This window comes from Spinacia oleracea, chromosome 1, assembly GCF_020520425.1.
Source record: "Spinacia oleracea cultivar Varoflay chromosome 1, BTI_SOV_V1, whole genome shotgun sequence".
NCBI lineage: Eukaryota > Viridiplantae > Streptophyta > Magnoliopsida > Caryophyllales > Amaranthaceae > Spinacia > Spinacia oleracea.
In genome coordinates, this window is record NC_079487.1 from 121701792 (window position 1) to 121722281 (window position 20490).

The 20490-nt window shown below is 34.5% G+C and overlaps 1 protein-coding gene across 1 annotated transcript; it reads right to left on the reverse strand.

Annotated features, from left to right (window-relative positions):
• Positions 1-15960: 15960 nt before the first annotated feature.
• On the reverse strand, positions 15961-17885 carry LOC110789276 (zinc finger CCCH domain-containing protein 49). Its single transcript, XM_021993927.2, has one exon. It carries the CDS (start codon positions 17646-17648, stop codon positions 16452-16454), a length of 1197 nt encoding a protein of 398 aa, XP_021849619.1. The 5' UTR covers positions 17649-17885; the 3' UTR covers positions 15961-16451.
• Between the last annotated feature and the right edge of the window lie 2605 nt (positions 17886-20490).

Sequence of the window (20490 nt, forward strand, 5' to 3'; positions counted from 1 at the left end):
ATAGCATGTAATTTATTCTTAACGCAATTAACTTATCATCTTTTGAAGTCAACTAGCTTAATTAATTAAAGTTATATATATGCGATCACATATCAAAAGATGTTAAAAATCCACGTGATTTTTCACACAAAGAAAACCTTATACCACGTACGTACTCCGTATTAGTTTAGTTGGCTACGTCTCCATCAATTACCATCATAATTACAAAAGAAATTAAACAAACATAACTTGTATCATTGTATGTAATCAAATTCTTGTCGTGTGCATGGTCATTCTAAACTTTAATATCACCAAATTAATAATGACGTATTAAGATAGTCGTCAATTAAAAAGTAGCTAGCCAATCAAAGTGGGAAGATGTTTTTCAATTTGATGAACATGCAACTTGGTTGTTTGACAAAGAATATTACACGCACTAATTTGTGACCCAAAGGACGATCGACCTTGTTTTTGTGATTAGCAACCTTAATTTATTACTTCTAGTTAACATTAATTAGTATTGGAATAACACCCCTTCCCCATATAAACAATACTCCATCCATTTCTTTTTATCATTTCCGTTTTGACTGTGGTATTTGCCGATCACATTTTTTAATATTAATATCTTTAATTTCGCATTAATAAGTTGTATAAAAGTTTCATACTCTTAAATCACTTATTAAGATAAACTAAACAAGACTACACAGGTCCATCTATGGTTTTTACTTATATACTGGAAATGACATATGCAGGGGGAGCGTTTGATCCACTTATAAGTCTAATGGAGATTTCATACTAAAATCAATTGGCAATTGTAGGAGTCCCTCTTTAACCTTATAAGTTGGTACTTTCACTCGTCTTTCTCCAATCTATGACAACTCATATGTGGGTAACATTGAGTTTCAACATAGTCCATTAGGGACTAGATAGTCATAAAAAGATCTAGTTCGTAGAGTGGTCTCGTATACTAGTGAAATCACTACGTATTACTAGCTCTCTGTCTCTTATGGTTTGCTTTACAGCCAAAATGTACATTATTAAGTACTCCGTATTTGATGTAAATTTGTACATGGGTTGATAAAGTGGGTGCATAAAAAGATTATCCAAAAAAAAAATTGGATGCATAAAAAGAGAGATAAAATCAGAAATTTAACATTTAAGATATCTAAAAATGACATTTCCGATAGGAATAGCACTATTATATAAGGGAACTCCTAAGGTAATTAATGTAAATGACCTTTTGACATCCCTTATAGAATAGTCTGAAATGCCCTTAATAATAACAAATTACATGGACAAATTAGACATAATTGACAGCTTAAAATTACTATTGACAAAACAATCATAATAAAATTTGAAAAGTCCCTTATTAATCACTCCATGATTTACCTCCAAAATTCAATCATCTTTTCATCATTTAACTAGTGTGCAGCCCGGGCGATGTCCCGGTTGCTACTTTGAATAATTAAAATTCGAATTTTTTTTTCAACTCAATATTAGACTAAAATACATGTAGACCATAAAAGTGAAAAGATTCATTAAGTTCATCAATTACACATGTACATTACCTCTATAATGCCAAGTAATTTTCTTAATGTTTTAATTGTTTAATTCATGGTTTTTCTAATATTTTAATTATTATCTTTATTCCAATATAGTCCATAAGAAATAAGAGGTAACATAGAAATTTAGTTGTTTTAGACTTCATGTTAACATGTATTTATAAATTAACGTGCATTGATCAACAACAATTAGAGGTTGGTTAAGATGGTAATGAGAGTTATTCTCCAAATTTGAGGTCTTGTGTTCAAACCTTATTGTATTGATTTTTAATTGTCAACAACATCCCATAACCTTGGTGGTGAATGACGTGGCGTAAACAGGAGAGTTCAACGTGGCACATAAACATTTTTCACAACGCCTTTTAATATATTAGTATAGATTTTTGATTGATTTCTATTTATTTTCGCACGCAATACGTGCTGTTAAATTTCAAAGAAATACGAAAAGGTCCTTTGACATGGTATGAGTTGGTCACACGTGCATATAAGACTAGTAGGCCAATGAATAAGTCTACGGAATTAATTGTCTGTTGCCTGTATGAGTTTATTATGAGAATCAATTAGTAAATCTACGAAATCAATAGCATGTTGGTTAAGTGGTGAACTGGTGATTGGGGATAAACTTGGTATGGAAGACCTCGTGTTTGATTCCCCGCAACAACAATTCAGAAAGGATTGGAACTTATCCACTCAAAACTCACCCCGAATCCGAATTAACCCTAAGGATAAACCGGGTGGTAACACCAAAAAAAAGTTAGTAAATATACGGAAAATATCTCTTTCACCTAGGCTTACTGATAGACGCGCTTCAAGATTTTATGTGGTCTAGGTCTGGTCATCTTTATAATATTATGCAAATTGACGTTCATTTGTCAATTGAGTATAAACAAAAGTTTTCAAATAGCAACCTATTACAATAATGAAAAGACGGGTTAAAAGATTTCAACAATGGTTATATATTGTGTGTGTTATCCTCAAAACAATTTACATGCAATAAGATTGACATAAACATTACAAATAACCTTTTTAAGTTGAATATGTTTTAGACAGTGAGAGAGCGAGTTTTGTACATTTGAACTGCAACTTGTATACATAGTACGAAGTAGTATATACTTATATAGTAACCAACATAAGTTGGTGGAGTTGGTGGGGAACTCACCTTGTGACTTGGAGGTCACAAGTTCAAGCCCCATCAACTGCAAAAATGCTTGGGAGTGGCTCAAGCGATGACCTGTGGAGCTGGGCTGGTTAACCTGTGCTAGGTGTGCTGGTTCAGTATAAAAAACACGTCTTTAGTACTTCCTCCGTCCCTTAATACACGGAGGGAGTAATCACAACTCAATAGTCTTCTCTTAGTGCATACGGAGTAACGTATTGAGTAACGTATTGCACTAATGATAATCAACAATTCAACAAGCATGAATAATCATAGACTTCTTCTGTTTTTAATCAAATTTATTTTGACAAACTAGTTATACTTGTGTATTTCCCCCCTTTGAAAGTTTTTCCCTAAGGGAACCAAATTCTAAAATTAGCTTTTCTTCCTGTTTTTATGTTTGTACATTTATAGTTTAAATATTATAATATTATCTCAACTTTAGCCCACATTAGCAAAATAATACCATCACAAAGTCAAGATGCTGTGAGAAGCCACTTCCATTGAAGGAGTTGAGTAACAAAGTGGCTTCACATTATTGAATGTTTGCCCTCCTTTTTTCTTTTTTCTTAATAATAATAATAGTAAGTATCATCAAATAGTTATAAAGAAAATAGGTGTCGTATAAGATTAATCATCATATATATGCTAAATCAAGTATATATAATATCAATTTTAGTTATCAAAGTATAAGCACAAAAGATTTGGGTATATTGGATTTCTATTACAATTAGGATGTAGAGTTAGCTCGATTGGATAAGGTTTTCGGAAAATGGGTACTTAGATTTTGTATGAAACCAGATTGTAGAGCAAACGTGGGTAAGTTTGGAAATGTATGACGTAAATAGGGTTTATATATCGTGAAAAAATTAACTATTTATACACTGATTACTTAAGGCACATGATGTGACTTACCTTCTCTGCAATGTTTGAGTGGCCGAGCAGTGGAGGCCATAGGAACATGGATTTTCCTTTTGGAAATGAAATTGATGAATTCGTTTGACAAATCTATTTAGTGTAAGAATGGTAAGATATTTGGTGTTCTTTACAAGTGGCACGACTATGTTTCAAATCTTGTGGGGTGGGTAACAAAAACAAATAATGGTAACGAATTGCTTAGATCTTGACAAATGTTCTCTTCTCTCACATTTTTTAGAATATAAGATGAAATGTCTTATCGGGCTGGAATTCTCTTTCCCTCATATTAAGATACTTACTAATTATGGAATTTTTCGTATATTTAAAGAGGTAATTATCAATTATTTTTATGAGGGTACAGAGTTTGAAGTAGGTGTTAGAGGAGTCTTAGAGACATAGAAGATACAATCATATGGGCAAAGTTGTATTTTCATGTAAGGTCCATTTTTATAAGCAAACTTTTTAGAAACAATAGGATTATAGGAAAGGTCAAAGTGGGCTCTTTTTTGGGGGTTTTCTATCTTAATATAAAGGTAAATGGGCTTATTCAGAGAAGAAAATAATACTCCGTAATTAAGTGGGCTAGTATTTGCAACTTGCGAGAAAGGTTAAAAGAGGAAAAGGAACTCCTCACATCAAGAAATTGGCCCAATGTACTTAATGGGTACATTGGGCTTCCATCTGACTTATGTTAAACTAAAGTATTAACTATTAAGGCCAGTGACTCACCTACATTTATCATTTTATGTACAATTCTCGAATCGGGTCTATGGTTAAGTTTTTTTTTTGGTTAGCATCTGGTTTACCTTTAAGGCTAATCCGGATTCGAGGCGAATTCTGGATCGATAGGTTCCAGTCCCCTCCCAATTTTTGTTGCGGAGGATTGAACACGGGGTCCTTCCTACCAAGTTCAACCTCAATCACCACTGAACCAACAAACAATTGGTCTATGATTAAGTCATAGATTACAGATCTAATTAGTTCAGTTAATATCATATGGAGTCATATTTTACGCGATGGTTATTTTTATTCTTTTATTTTTTTTTAGAGATCATCACGCGGGGTCATTTTGTCTATAATGTTTGAATATGTAAAAAAAAAAGAGAAAAAGAAAAAAAGAAAAAAAGATCACTTTAGTTTTTGTTAATTGCGGTCCGGTCGAGCCAGTTTATAACCTCTTAGTCTCTTACTGTTATGATTATGGTGGCGAGTGGGCTTTACTAGTTCTGGACATCCCAATATTTACTTTGTCATTCCCCCTCTTTGTGTACTTCAAATGTTTTCTATCGTTTCCCGTTTCTCATTACTTAATTAAGGATTTCATAATGACTTGCCTAATTTATACTTCTATCTATACTAATATTTTAAAACACAATGATTTTCTTACCACGTGTCATCTTCTTAATTTTATATATATATATTTTTTTAATTGTTTTATTTACCGTTTAATTTAATTTAATTTAATTTATTTTTTAAATCTTACATGACTCTCCGTATACTGTTAATTAATTTTATTTCATATAAATATCATCCTAAATTATTAATTCATCAATGGTGGAATAATTAATTAGTTCACTTCCCTTTAACTTTTATATATCATACACATTATGTAGATTTAATAAAATATATAACCCGTGTATTGCACGGGCTAAAAACTAGTTCGTATTCTAAAACTCAAAATATAATGATTCAGTTAAAATAATATCAACTAATATCTAACACTTGTATTTTACTTTTTCGGTATACGGACATCGTGTTTTTTTCCGAAGTAGCAAGGGAGAATTAAGTTAATTGGTTTAACATGTAGTAATCGACAAATTTTTACGTGTAGATCTATAAAGCATCAAAGATATGACTAAGGGAATGTTCTATTCGCCTAATTTTCACTTATTTTTTATGAACTTTTCTGAACTTATTACTCCGTAGAACTTATCAAAACTTAGGTATAAAACTTTGTACTTGATCAATCCTTAATTTTCCTTAATTTACCTGAACTTATCTGTTATTTTTCCTGAAATAAATGAAAATGAGGTAAATATAACAGACTCAACCTGTTAATGTATAATACGTATATGATATTGCTTAGGTTCATGGATAAAAAGTTATTTTACACAGTTTCTCTATAGATGAACAAGTTTCTTGAGATTAATAAAAGCAGAGTGTTATGGGCAAATACAATGAACTGAATAGTGGAGTTAGGACCAGAAGATAAACTGCAATTTCGAAATAATATTAATTTGTCGGAAAATTTACTGATGCATGCATTTTGAGTTGTTGATGCATGCATCTTATCAACCAAAATTAAAGTAGGTATGTCGAATGTTAAAGGTGGGCTACTTTATTAATTTTTGTCTATTCGATCTGAGGAAGTATTTTCGGATATCAGATATGTGTGGGCAAATGCATATCATAGCAAAAGACAAAATAAGAAAAATGACAAAAAAGAAATTAAATGGTACTTTTTTAAACAAAAATGGTACTTTTTTTAACTGAATGGTACTTTTTTTTACAGAATGGTACTTTTTTAACATAAATGGTACTTCCTTTTTTGTCTTTTAGCTATTTGTCTTTTAGCTGATATGTGTGTTGCCACACATATCTGATATCCGAAAAAACAACCTCATTCGATCTCGACTCATTTGTTATTTTACCGTCGCACGTAGTTTGAGCTGGCAAGTGTAGCAACCCATCCCTACGACCATGATACAACGCAACATAATAAAGATGGTGTTAGGAATAGTATGAGATAACAATTTAGACAAAGTACATACAATATAAATAACGTGGTAAATCCACGTCCCAACTTATATTATTAATCAAAATCGTTATTAACAATACAATCAATCAACCTCACAAGTGTTTCTTTCAAACTATGCTCAAACATATCATTCATAATGGTATATAAATCCCTATTTATATACCCCAACTTCCTAACCCTAGTCCTAGTATTAGGAAATACAACATTACTAGAATATTACAACTTAGGAGAAAGCAATATACTGACAAATCTATCCCTAAAATACAACTCGTAAAATAGGAATACAATTACATAATATATCTCCTAAATAAATATCTAATAATATATCATAACTAAAACTCATTGACATATTAGATTTAATATTAACAGATGCGATCTGAAGTTAATGAGAGAAATCAAAACTTCACAAGGATACATATCACTTCCAACCCTATCAAATTATGCAAACTTGTATCATAATATACTGACGTAATTTACTAATTGTCCTACATTTACACGTTTTCGAAATTGACACGAATATGCCGGCCAATTTAGTTGTTTTTCCAGCTCGATCTGCTCGTACTACGTCTTAAGCTAGAGAAAAATGATTTTTCCACTTCAAAAGTTGATTTTTGGATTCCTATTGCGAAAGTACAGTTATATGTGTTCTACTCATTTGGAGAATTGACAAAATAAAACTAAAAAGAGTCAAAACCAATTACCTAAGCTAGCTTAGCAAGGGTGAGTTTATCCCTTAAATTCGATGTTGAATTATGTTGAGAGTTTGATTACATACAAGTTCAACATGATTCCATTTTAAAACAAATTGGTAATTTTAAAAAGTAATTAACTTTTACGCCGTATTACATGAAGTATATTGGTCATCCTTCATTTCTATTTTTTAATGTGAGATAATTGTAACAAACACGGTGTTAGCTATAAAATTAGAACAACTTATCTGGATATTGCGTAAATACGAACTGAACAATTTGTCGCGTCGTGGCCGAACCACTGCTCTAAAAGACAATTTCGCGCTACCTCCGATGCAATAGGACACTTGCGATTGCCCTAGAGGTTTAACACGACACCAAGGTTTGTGTGCACTCACAAGCCTCGGTTGGAGACCAGAATTGAGAGAACAGTTTTGGTGTTGTATTTCTGAAGAACGGAAGTGTGGAATATATTTGTGAACTGTAACGGCCATAAAAGGCCTAGTAGTGGGAAAACGGGAAGTAGTGGGCAGTTACAACATTTAGTGGTTGATTAATTTTTCTAACCGTTAGAATCAATCAAAATCACTTATGACCTAAAAGAATAACCCGTCCCACAAAACCCACCCCACGCCCACGAAGCGCATTCACCAAGGCTCGAGCCCGACCCGGTCGGCCGGCGCGCACGTGTGTGTTGCACTGTTGTGGTTCATCCACGCCACTCTCATTCTTTCTTAAACAAGAGCTTTACTCAAATCTCTAAATATAAACAATAAATAAAGTTGGTAATTTTTCATTTTGAAACTTTTCACATTTTCACTTTTTCCCCTCATTTTCCTTACACTCTCACCGAGAACTTCCAACACACGTCGCATAGGAAATTAGGAATATAGGAGAGTCGGAGATCGATAATTGATACTCCGTATAACGAAACAGCCTTATGTTTGGAATGTTCCCTCGTCCGTTCAGTCGAGCAAAATAGGCCTAAGTTACAATATTAGGAGCAAAAATAATCATAAATTATTGTGGGGTCTTTCACTCAGTTTTGAGCCTTCAATTTTGATATACTCCGTAGTAGTGTAGTACTATACCACTAACATAAAGTCATAAACTATGGGTCAATGATTAATCTGTGTTCTAGTAATTGGTTACTTACTATCACTTTCCTAATTTTGGGGGCACTCATACCAAGTTGCATGCCGGCCTATATGGAATTACATGGCTAACGAAGTAATAATCCTTGAGGCGTCAGATTGTTGCCATCTTAGCATAGCTTGGTTGACCAACGGCGAAAAGACAGGTGGAATTACATGGCTACGAATTAGGTTAGTTTGTAACATAAAATTAAACCTAAAATAAATGATCCCGCAACAACAATTGAGGGGAGAGTAGGGACCGGAATCTATCTACTCAGAACTCGCTCCGAATCCGGATTAACCCTAAGGGTGAACCGGGTGATAACACCAAAAAATATAGTGACCCATTATAAAAGCATGGAGGGTTGGACCGATTCGCCTTTTGCCTCTCGTAACAATATGTTGATAGGAAATACTCTCTAACTGAAGCTTGAAGGAGCTAGATTGATTTCTCGATCAGCGTCTGTAATTATGTTGTGACTTGACTAAGGAATCTTCATTTAGTGTTTTTGTTGCATTGATAATGTTAAGGTTGTCGATCAGTGTATAAGTGGAATTTCTTACATGCACCCGTAAATAAGGTGTACTTTCTCACATTCATAACTAAAAATAAAATAAATAATAACCTTCATCTCATGTGCAAAGCATCTTATAAGCAAAATCTGAGTATGAAATAGATAGCTTAGAGCAACTCCAATGGTTGGAAAATTGACCTGCTCACGAAAAAAAAAAAAAAAAATGAGCAGGTAGCCCACCATTATTGCAATAATGACATCAGCAGCTACTAAAACATTGTAGCTATTTTGGGAAGGTAGCTCAAAAAATAAAAGGGGAAATATATGAATTAAATATTATAGGGAGATTCAAGGGATTATAGCCCACCAATGTGAAAGTTTGTAGCTTAAAATAATTGTAGCTAGAAATATGATGTGGCAAACTTAGCTACATCACCTTATAGCCCACCATTGGAGTTGCTCTTATGATCTTGTTTCTAAATTAAATTGGACTTGGTCATTTATCAGGTTATGTCTATACGTCAAAGACTCTATGTGGTTAGCTAGCTTGACAGGCTACCTTGTTCAGTCAGAAGTTTGTTCTAAAATATTTATTAAATAATGGTCATATAATATGTACTTTAGTGGAGCGGAATTTCGGAATGATGTGATGTACATCACAGGGCATTTTGTGTACCATTCATTAAAAAGAAAGTACCATTTCGTTAAACGGAGTACCATTACGATAAAAACATGTACCATTACGATTAAAACATGTACCATTGGAATTCAATTTATTTACATAAATGCCCCAGTTATGTGTTTTGAAACACATCACAGCATGCCGAAATGACTTCCTCTGTACTTTAGTGGGTAAAATGACCAAGAATATACTGAAGTACGAAGTAATATTACGAGTAGTAAGCAATTTTTTTTACTCGTAAAATTCATGATAAAAGTACTAAATTTTATCAAACTCGGGACTGAATAATATTTTTATCATTAATTTCACAAACAATCGTCTAAAGAGTTTTTACAATTAACATTTTCAAAATTGCTCCGTAGCTTTTATGCTCAAACCCCTCTTTAATCTTGGTTTCTCTCTACCAAACATTTTTGTTGGTGGTTTAGACTATGTTTGTTTCAATTGAAATTTCACTGAAAATAACATATTTGAACTGGCTGAACTGACTGAACTAACTGAACTTACCTCAACGTATTTTAAATTGTTTAAACTTTATTCATGTGTTAAATTGGCTTTAAATGCTTTACTTTTCTTAACCTTATGTAGACTTATTTTTTGTGAGACTAATTAGTGATACATGTATTTTACCCAAACATTTCTCAACCAAACATTATCATTGATTCATTATCTACAATCTTTACGCATAGAATGGATATGACAATTGACCATTACCCGATTACTCCATCAAATTTACACCAACCATGTCAATCTAGAGTCGCTATCCACACTCACTTGAGAAGATTATGTCTCGTGATTTCATCACATGATCAGATTATATGCAAGTAATTATATACTTCCTTTGAATTTTGATTCCTTGTTCTTTTTCTTTTCAGTATTCTTAATGTCGTATATTTCCATTTTTAGTTGAAAAAGGGTCCAAACTAGTATCCCAAAATTAATACGGAGTAGCATCACCGAATCCCCATGTCTTTTGTCCCCCCAACTCAAATTTTGAAAAATCTATTTATGATTTTATTCCCTATGTTTCTAAAATATTGATCCAATTTCTCTTTCGGTTCATACTTTTAAGTTTGCCCCATACCATTTATACTATGTAACCAAGTGTGTCTTGGCTTAGTGGAAAGGATTTCACCTTCCAACCAAAATGTTGGGGGTTCAATCCCCACTAGGGGCACTTTGAGGGAGGATTCCCCTTATCACTCCCCCCACTCTCAAAGTGCCTGGTCTGCTAATCCGGGCGGGTTGACCCGTGTGTGGCTCTGACCCGGTAGGATTATTCATCTTACTTTGCAAAAAAAAAAAAAAAATTATACTATGTGTTCCTTTCATATTTTCTCTCACATTCTATTATTTATATTAACAAAAAGACAAATTTGCCCGCTCATATGCTTTCATTTTGCATTCTATCTTAATAAAATGAAAAATGTGGTATGAGGCTATCTTTTAAGGACGGAGAGAGTATGTAATATTTACATGACACAATTATTTAGTCACGATTGCCAATGTACGATTTCAAACATCAATATTTTTAATTATGGATAAAATAAAAATTAAAAAAAATGATATTTAAAAAATATTTATTGAGACAAATCTAACAAGAACTCACACGACTATATTTTTTCTTAAGTATAAATCACAAAAGAAATTCAAATGAGTTTGTGTGAATTGTCCAAACTCAATTGCGCCACGTACATCAATATGGTGATGATCACAAATGTCACTGCATGATTCTTCTCCCCTATAAATTAAAAAAAAGTAATTAATATTAATAACCTATTTTGAAGTTGTGTAATTGAAGAAAACATATACGCTAGAGAAAACATTATTGGTTGCCAATATAAGTCATAAAGTTTTGTTGATAATAAACATATTTAAAATACTAAATAAAAATAGAAAATTGTAAAAGATCCTTCGTTTTTTCTTTTATCATTGCACTCTTTGACATTTAACGTTGTTTACACATTCTCCTATGGAGGAAGAATATTCTCACTTCAGATACAAAAACATAATCAGTTAACAGAATGAAAAAATACGCTAAACACTAAAGGAAAAAATCAAAAAATTTGAAAAAATAGCATTTTTTTTTAAAATGACATAGAAGTATGTTTTTGAAAAATGGCATATGTTATTTGAAAAATGGGATATGTTTTAATGATTGTCTTATCCTTATTTCGTCGTTTTGTTGGGTGGGATGTATTTGTTAAATACATCTCTGAGACGGGCCTCTCCGCCCTCTTCTCCTATGCGGCTATGTATATATTTAAGTGATAACTTATTTCGTATTAGATTGTCACGAAATATCATATTCAAGTATCAATTTTTATACTGAGTAGTATTGATAAATACTCCATCCGTCCCAAATTAGTTGTTACACTTTCCTTTTTCACCCGTCTCAGATTAGTTGTTACACTTCTAAATTAGGAATGACCCCACAATTATTATATTATCTCTCTCTTCCCACTAAATTTATTTTGTCCCCACACCATCTCTCATTCAATTAAAAAAATATCTCACAAACTCCTATCACATCTACTTTTTCAATAAAATAACAATTGATAACTACACTACTACTTATCGCATTAAACTGTGTGCCTGGAAGAGTGTAACAACTATTCTGGGACGGAGGGAGTATCTATCCATTATTATATACTAAAAGACATACCAGGAATAACACGTGTCACGTCCTGGTGAGTCCTTAGTATTTTATCTTCTTTTTTAAAATTAATAATAATTTAAGAATCTTTTAAAATATACGATTTCCTGTTTTTTTTTTTTTCCTTCTTATTCTTTCCTTCTATTTCATATAATAGAAGTATATATATGGGAAAGAAAATGATTTCATGTATTACGACAAGGATAATATATATTTTTTTTTACTGATTTGAAGAACATACATGTTAGAAATGGAAAAAAATCACAGCTTTTTTGATATTATTGTTTCTAGAATATACGTAGTAAGCTATTACGAAAACTCCATAAAAGCAAAATAGATTTCATGTATTACGACAAGGATAATAAAAAAAATTATTACTGATTTGAAGAACATATATGTTAGAAATGGAAAAAAATCACAGCTTTTTTTATATTATTGTTTCTATAATATACGTAGTAAGATATTAGGAAAACTCCGTAATAGCAAAATAGAAAAATATTTTTTGATTTTCATATAAAATTTTCAAAAAAATGCATTATACTCTTAACCTACAATAGTTAATAAATAAATAAACAAATTACACTGAAATGTGAAATTATACGACCATACCGGAACAAAAAATAATTTTTTATTTTTTATTTTATGTAAAACAAGTGTTAAAAATTGGGTCCAACAAAATTACTTATAAACCTGAAAGCCTGCTATATACCAATCTAGAAAATAGGGTATTACTCCGTATAACTGATATGATTATCAAATCAATACCATATCCAAAAATTTGGATAGATCAAGGGTACGGGTATGATTACGATTACGGACATTATTCATTCCAATAAAAATGATATCTAATAATTGTATGATAAGTTTTTTTCTTATATTTTTCCAACTTAAATATTTTTGGTGAAACGCTAAACTCCTAAAATTTCACTAATCAGTTTACAATCCAAATAAATAATAATTTTCTCTAATTTTCCCAACAGTCGTTGATAAGAATTGATTTTATTTTATTAAAAACTTCCTTTAAATAAATTATTCAGTACAGAGAAAAAAAAATAGTCACATTCGTGTGTTGCACGTGACCTAACCTAGTATAATTAAATGTACTCTTTCCGTCTTTTTTTTGTTCTTTACGTATTTTATTTCGGGTATCTAATTTTGTTCTTCACGTTTCCTTCTATATTTTCACATAACTGTCTTAATATTCTATCAGAATTTGTGCACAAATATTATTTTAACCAATTAAATTTATTGGGCATTTAATCTATCACATTTTTTTCATTGGGCCATTAAATCTTTCTAATTTTCCCAATGTCAGATTTATTTATTTATTTATAAAAGTGGAAATACTACAAATAAACGTAATATGCCTTATTTAAATAAAAAAAAGAGGAATCTCAATTCAGATTAATTAGTCGTTATATCGCGTGCATAATACCAAACATAAAGAACAAAAAGAAACGGAGGTAGAGCAGTACATTACGGAGTACTCCAACCGCTTCTTTTTATTTTTTACATTTTCCGTTTTTAGTGTTTCAAAATATTTTTAACATTTCCTTTTATGTTATCACATAAATGTTTTAATATTCAATCAAAAATTATGTCCAATGATTATTTTAAGCAATTAAATTCATTGGGTTATGTAATCTTTCAAACTTTTTTATTGGGACATTTAATTTTTCTCATTTTTTCAATATCAGAATTTTGATAAAAGTGAAAACATTATAAATAAACGTAATTTGCCTTGTTTAAATAAAATAAAGAGGGATCTCAATGTATATTGATTAATCGTTAATAAACGTGTAAAAAGTCAAACGTAAAGGGAAAAAAACAGAGGTAGTATTAGAGCATCTCTAATGGTAGGCTAATTTGATAATTAGCTTGTTATGCCACATAAGATTTCAAGATATTACATTGTCTAGCTTATTTGTGCTCCAATGGCTAGCAACTAGCTTGTTATTTAAGTTGGTCCCACTTGTCAATTAATAATTTGGCAATTTTTGAGAGCTAGTTGTCAAGCAAATTAGCTTGTTTAAGCTAATTTGCTTGTCCAAGCTATTTTATTACTCTCACTCCAATAATTTAGCTATTTGTTTTAAAATTTTTATAAATTTTAAGGTAGTCCCTAATTATAACCATTGGAGATGCTCTTATTTAAAATTTTGTTTTGACAAACGTAAATCCCATAAATCGATGATCAAAAAATTTCATAAAGGTAGTAAGTAATAAAATAACTAAAATTCGATTTTATATTTTAATATGGAGCCCACGTTGTCACGATCCCTTGACCATATCTTGTCGCATCAACAAAATTGTACTAGCACTACACTTAAGTTAAGTAATTATGATAATACGAAGTAATAATTAATGAATTAATTAAGAAAAGTCGTCCTTTTCGTAGCAAGTGGACGAGGAAATTTGTCACACAAAATGTTACCCTACTTTGAGGATAATTTATTTGGATAAATATTGCCAAATTTCCACATCCACGTCACAATGCCAATCCAAAGTCTATATCATCCACAATAAACAAAATTATTAGATTATTCTTTTGCTTTAATTACAGTTTGATCCCTTTAGATTTATTAAATCGGTTTTAAAGTACACATTTTTTTAATAACCATAACAAGGTGAAATTAGTCTTAGTAACAAATTATTAAATACTACTGCTTGGATAAGCAAGTAAGGCTGTGTTCTATTCACCTGATTTTCCACTTATTTTTCCTGAATTTATCTTATCTGAACTTATCTGAACTTAACTGAACTTATCTGAACTTATTAGAACTTATCAAAACTTATTTTAGTTATAAATTGTACTTAGTCAACCCTTATTTTTCCTGAACTTATTTTATCTGAACTTATCTGAACTTAACTGGACTTATCTGAACTTATCTGAACTTATATTTCTGAAATAAGTGGAAATAAGGTAAACAAAACAAGGCATAATACGAAGTACAACTTTTGAATAATAGCCAAAACACCATTAACGTTTGCAACAAAGGATCAATATGACAATATCAACTATACCTCTAATAAGAAATTAGGGATATATATGAGTATCTCATTAGATTAAGGTTATGAGGTGAAAATGTGAAACCTCTACTAATTACACCCAACACTACTCAATTTTTACAAAAGCATATTATGCAAATGTCCAATAACATACAAAGACTTATATATGCTTTTGTTTTCATCAAGGTTGATTGATTAGAATCACATAAGACACTGTTATAGTGTTCTTTCACAAATGTTGAACGATATAATTGTTAAGAAAAAAAGAGTTGGATGTAATATAAAAATATAGCAAGTGGGGGAGAAAGTAATAAATAAGTAGAAAAAATGATGGTGGAAAAAAGTATTTTAATCAAAGTAAAAAGGGAGTTTATTATAGGAATGATTCCGCAGGAAAGTAAAATATACGGAGTATTAAATAATTTTTGTTTGGGTAACAAAAATTACAAAAAATAGAAATGTAACACTTAAATAAATATGGCGGCAAAGTGATATATGCGATCCCTAAAAAAAAATATGGAGGGAGTATAATGCTAGTTAGTGGCGGATATTCCTTATTACTAGGGTGGGCCCACCGCCCCCAAGCCAGAAAATTCGGTAGTGTAATTTTTAGTTACATCCCTCTTAAAAGTTTTGCGTAGAATTGTATACTACGGAGTATATTGCTGAATTTTTCTACTGGCTTCCCTCATAAAATTGTCTAAAATCCGCCACGATACTCATGATCTTTTTTACAACCAGATACTCTGTACCATGAAATTAGGTAGCATCCAGTTTTAAGCACCAGCATAGCCAAGTTATTTCATGTTTGGTTATGACAAGTCAATGAAAAATTAGAATCACCCTAGCTAAAAGGTTAAGTATTGTACATTGTTAAAAGTATAAGAGACAGGATACATGTAAGAATGAAAAGCTCGCAAATAACCATTCACATTGATAGAAACCAACACAAAACGCTCTAATTACATCAGATTAATCAATAATCTCCGAATCGGACCCATAATTAACATCATAATCATACTACATCCAGAATTAACAATTAGCAAAAGTCTTTTAAATAGTAATAATTCCAAATACCCCAAAATAATTAAAAAAAACATCTAAATACTTCCAAAAGCAGCCTGTCTCAATAGATCTTCGCCATCTATACATTCTTTTTTTCAACTTTCACAATTTCCTTTTTTGACCTCGCCTACCAAAATGCCTCCAAAATAACAACCCACAAAATAGGAGACCATTTGGTCATTTCAGCCTCTTCATTTTTTTTTTTCCTCCAATTTTTTTTCTTCAAACAATATTTACACCGGAAAAGTTGAAATTCGTCTTCTTCATATATTCACAAATCAGCAGAATAAATGTTTTGAATCACCGAAAATGCCCTTACCATATCATCACTTAATTAACTCAGATACCCAACCAAAGTCTGGACCTGGACTCACCGAGTTGACTCGGTCATGATCAAGTGAGTTTTCTTTACACAGCTTTGCGTACATCCTTGCGCGCAGACCGTTCCCTGATTCAACTCGTTCCATTGGCACCTCTTCCTCGATATTCACATCCCACAGGTCAAACAGCCCGAGTCCAGACCGTGTTGGGTTCCGAGTTGGGGTGGTTGGTAAACTTCCACCACCGCAGAGACCACCGGATACACCACTACAACTACTACCACACACGAACCCTCTTGGACTCCTTGGCGAACCCATCTGTACCCCCCATAAGTTTCTCGGTCCCACTCCTAGCTTTCCCAACTGCAGTCCCCTCATCGCATTTGAGAGTTCATTCACCGAGTTAGGTGATGCATACCTTGGAGACATTGGCGGTGAGTCAGGAAACGAGTCGAACACCGACGTCGGAGAATACCCGTTGAACCCCAGCTTCATCGGCGGCGAACCCACAAACCCGTTCATTGACTCACTCCCGAGTCGTCCATAACTCGGTGGCGACTCGGGAAGAGGAGGAAGAACTCGAAGCTGCTCCTGCGTATAAGAAGACAACCCAGAACCGCCGCCCAGTCCAACCTCGTCAACTGAGTCATAACCGAGACGAATCGGGGGTGACTCGGTGGAGAGAGAAGGAAGGACCCTTAGCTGCTCAGGGGAGTGAGCAAAGAAGCAAACACGGCGTTTACAGTGGGGCCCATCCTTGCAAGGTTGAGTCCTGTAGCGAGCAGGGTGTAACCAGCACTCAAACACACCATGCGCGTACTCGCAAGAGTCCCCCTTCCGGCAGCTCCCACGGCGAAACTCCGGGCACGCAGTGCCGGAATAATGAAACTTCCGGGGATCCCTCCGACGAGCCTTCTCACCGGGATGAGCATACGGACACTCAGTCCAGTCATGTGACCTCCCACGCACGCACTTCCGTATCTTAAACTCATACATTCGGAAGTTATCGCACGTAAACGAGTCGAACGGCAAGTCCGACGACTCATTATCCGAGTCATCAAACTCAGACGACGGCAAGTAACGCTTCAGAGCAGCAAAGTAATCGTTTGTTTGTGGCGAGAAGATGGGAGTGGATGGATCATCATACGGTGGGTCCCATGGTGGAATATCAACCGTCGGATGTTGGCGATGGATCATCATCATTTTTGGTTTATGGATTTGGATGTGTCAACTCACTGAGTCAATAACTCGTTTTCTCTCTCTCACACTAAAATAAACAGATAAATTGTGGTGGGTTAGTGGGGAAAATAAAATGGGAAGTAACTCAAATCCAAAAGCTGCTATAAGTAGGGGAGGGGAAGAAAGCAGAAACTGAGGGTTTTTCCCTCCTTATCCTTCAAATTTCAGATATTATCTTATTTACCATCTCGTGAAAAATTGGAAAGAAAAATCACGATCACGAGAAGTACTCCGTATATAACACGCGGAGGATTTTTAGTGAACAAGACACATCAGATGTGTACGGAAGAGCTTTAATAGTGTGCCATGTGGGTTGTGTTTTGACCATTGATTTCGGAATAAACAAACTAGATTGCATAAGCAGATGACAAGTGGCAGTAGATAAATGGCCGGATTTCAAAGAAGTTGGATGGCGGCGAAACTATTGTAAACCAACTTGTATCAACTCACTATTTAAAAAAAAAAAAAAACAAACAAACAAATTGTAGCAACTCGATTCTCGAGGCCGAGCATTTTATTTCTAAAATTCAATTATTAGCGTAAGTTAGTGTTAGCTTGCTAGTTTTTCCTAATTTGCACCGCTACACGATATTCTGAAAAGATTTGGAGAAAGTTCAGTGCTACTCCTATAAAATTATACAACTATTGTAGATCTTTGCAAGAAATGTTTTGATTTAGTAGCACTATTTTTGGAAGAGGACAAACTATAATCCGTTTTAGGGAAGTAAATATGTACGGAGTAGAAGTAACCTAGCAGATCATTTATGTCACAGCAGACCATCAGACATCAGATAAGACAGATCAAGCAAAGCAACCGCAGGAAGTACCTATTGAAAGTACCACAAGTCCTCAAGAACCGCGCAGACCCTTAGGTCTGCGGGGCAACGACCTGCTAGACGACAACATAGATACGTCGTTAAGCAAAAGGACAAACAACAAGTACATCACTAGCGTACACGCGGCAACATCTGAATAGGCCAAAGTACTGAATAGTACGCCTATAAATACTGCCGTCCCCATTCATTTGCGGACACGTTCAATACAAAGTACAATTCTTAACCCTCTCTACTTTCTCTCTCTAGAACATTATCTCATTTGCTGACTTAGGCATCGGAGGGGGTTTCCTCGGTTAAACCCCCGAGGTTAGCTTACGTTCGTTCTGTCCGACAGGGCAGCATCACCAAGCAGGGCAACATCATCAGGCAGGGCTCCCCCAGTTCCACACCCGGAACAAGTGGCGCTAGAAGGAGGGGTTATTCCCAGACCTTGCTTCTAAAAGACCTACCCTCTCACGCAATGACTGAGTCAAGCGAACCGATAATCCAGCAGATAGAACCACCCACCTCAAAAAACAACCAGAGAACCACAAATGTACCCTTATTCGGCATGCCTCAGAGTCTTGGTCCGCCAAGAGAGACACCACAACCCAGAGCTATGGCAACCCCTAGCCAGGGCCAGGGTATCCCAATTCCAACCAGTGCTTCACTAGCACGATTGGGGGCACAGTTCTCACCCGACCAGATGCGCACAGCAATAGAAGTCCTGACATTCCTTACTCAAACAACCCCACAAGCCCAGGTCATGAGAACAGCCCCAGAGGTTGAGGTTGAGCAGAGGAGAAAACGTCCCAGACCCCAGCATAGTCCGAATGTTTGGAGGAGGAATCTGCAGCAGGACATGGAAGGGGCTGATAATCAAGAGTATGAAGCAGAGAGTATCACACCAAGCAGAGCTCAACCCCGGGCAAGGACTGAGCAAGCACCCAGTCAAAGACACCACTCCGTGTCAGGTATGCCCAATCCCATCCGAGCAATAGTTAAACCTGATATTTCTCCCTTCTGCGATGAAATACTCTCTGAAAGAATGGAGAAGATAAAAATGCCCACCTGCAAATACTCCGGAAAGACAGACCCAACGAATCACCTCTCTGCCTTTGGGGGACATATGATGCTATATACCAACACAGACTCTATGTGGTGTAAGGTCTTTCCTTCCACTCTAGAGGGGATGGCACAGAGCTGGTTTGGTAAAATACCCAAAGGCACCATAACATCTTTCCGGCAGCTAGCTATCTTGTTTCGCACCCAATACGTGGCAAACATTGCCAGAGAAAGGATGACAGGGGAGCTGATGTCAGTCACCCAGGGGCCTCAGGAATCTCTGAGGGAATACATATCCAGATTCAATATGGAGGCGTCGAATATACCCAAGTTGCAGCAAGAGGTGGCAGTCCTGGCCATGATGACTGGTCTGCGGGATGGAGAGTTCAAGAGTTATCTGGGCAGAAAATCATTCACAACCCTCGCAGAGGTGCTGGGAAAGGCAAATGAATTTATAAAGAGTGAAGAAATTGGCAGAGCAACCTCACGTCGATATGTGGCAAGTGAGAACAATTACGGTAGTCAGAGCAAGAAAGAGCCATACAAAAAAGAGTACTCAGACAGAAGAGAAAACCCACAGCCAAGAAGAGAATGGCAGGGACCAGGCAGAGGCAAAGGTAACGAGTTTAAAACTGAGAAAAGAGGGAAGTTTAATGAGTATACCCCCTTAGTGGCATCCAGAACTCAAATTTTTGCCATCAGCAAAGAGGACGAGAAGTGGCAGAGACCTCCCAAAATGTACAACAAGTACAGGGACCCAAAAAAGTACTGTGACTTTCACAGAGACCATGGCCACCTCACAGAAGAGTGCACTCATTTGAAGGATAATATCGAAGATCTGATCCGGAGGGGATACTTGACTCAATTCAAAGCAAAAAGCTCGTATAGCAGGACCTATGAGAACAGAGATAATGATAATAGGTCCG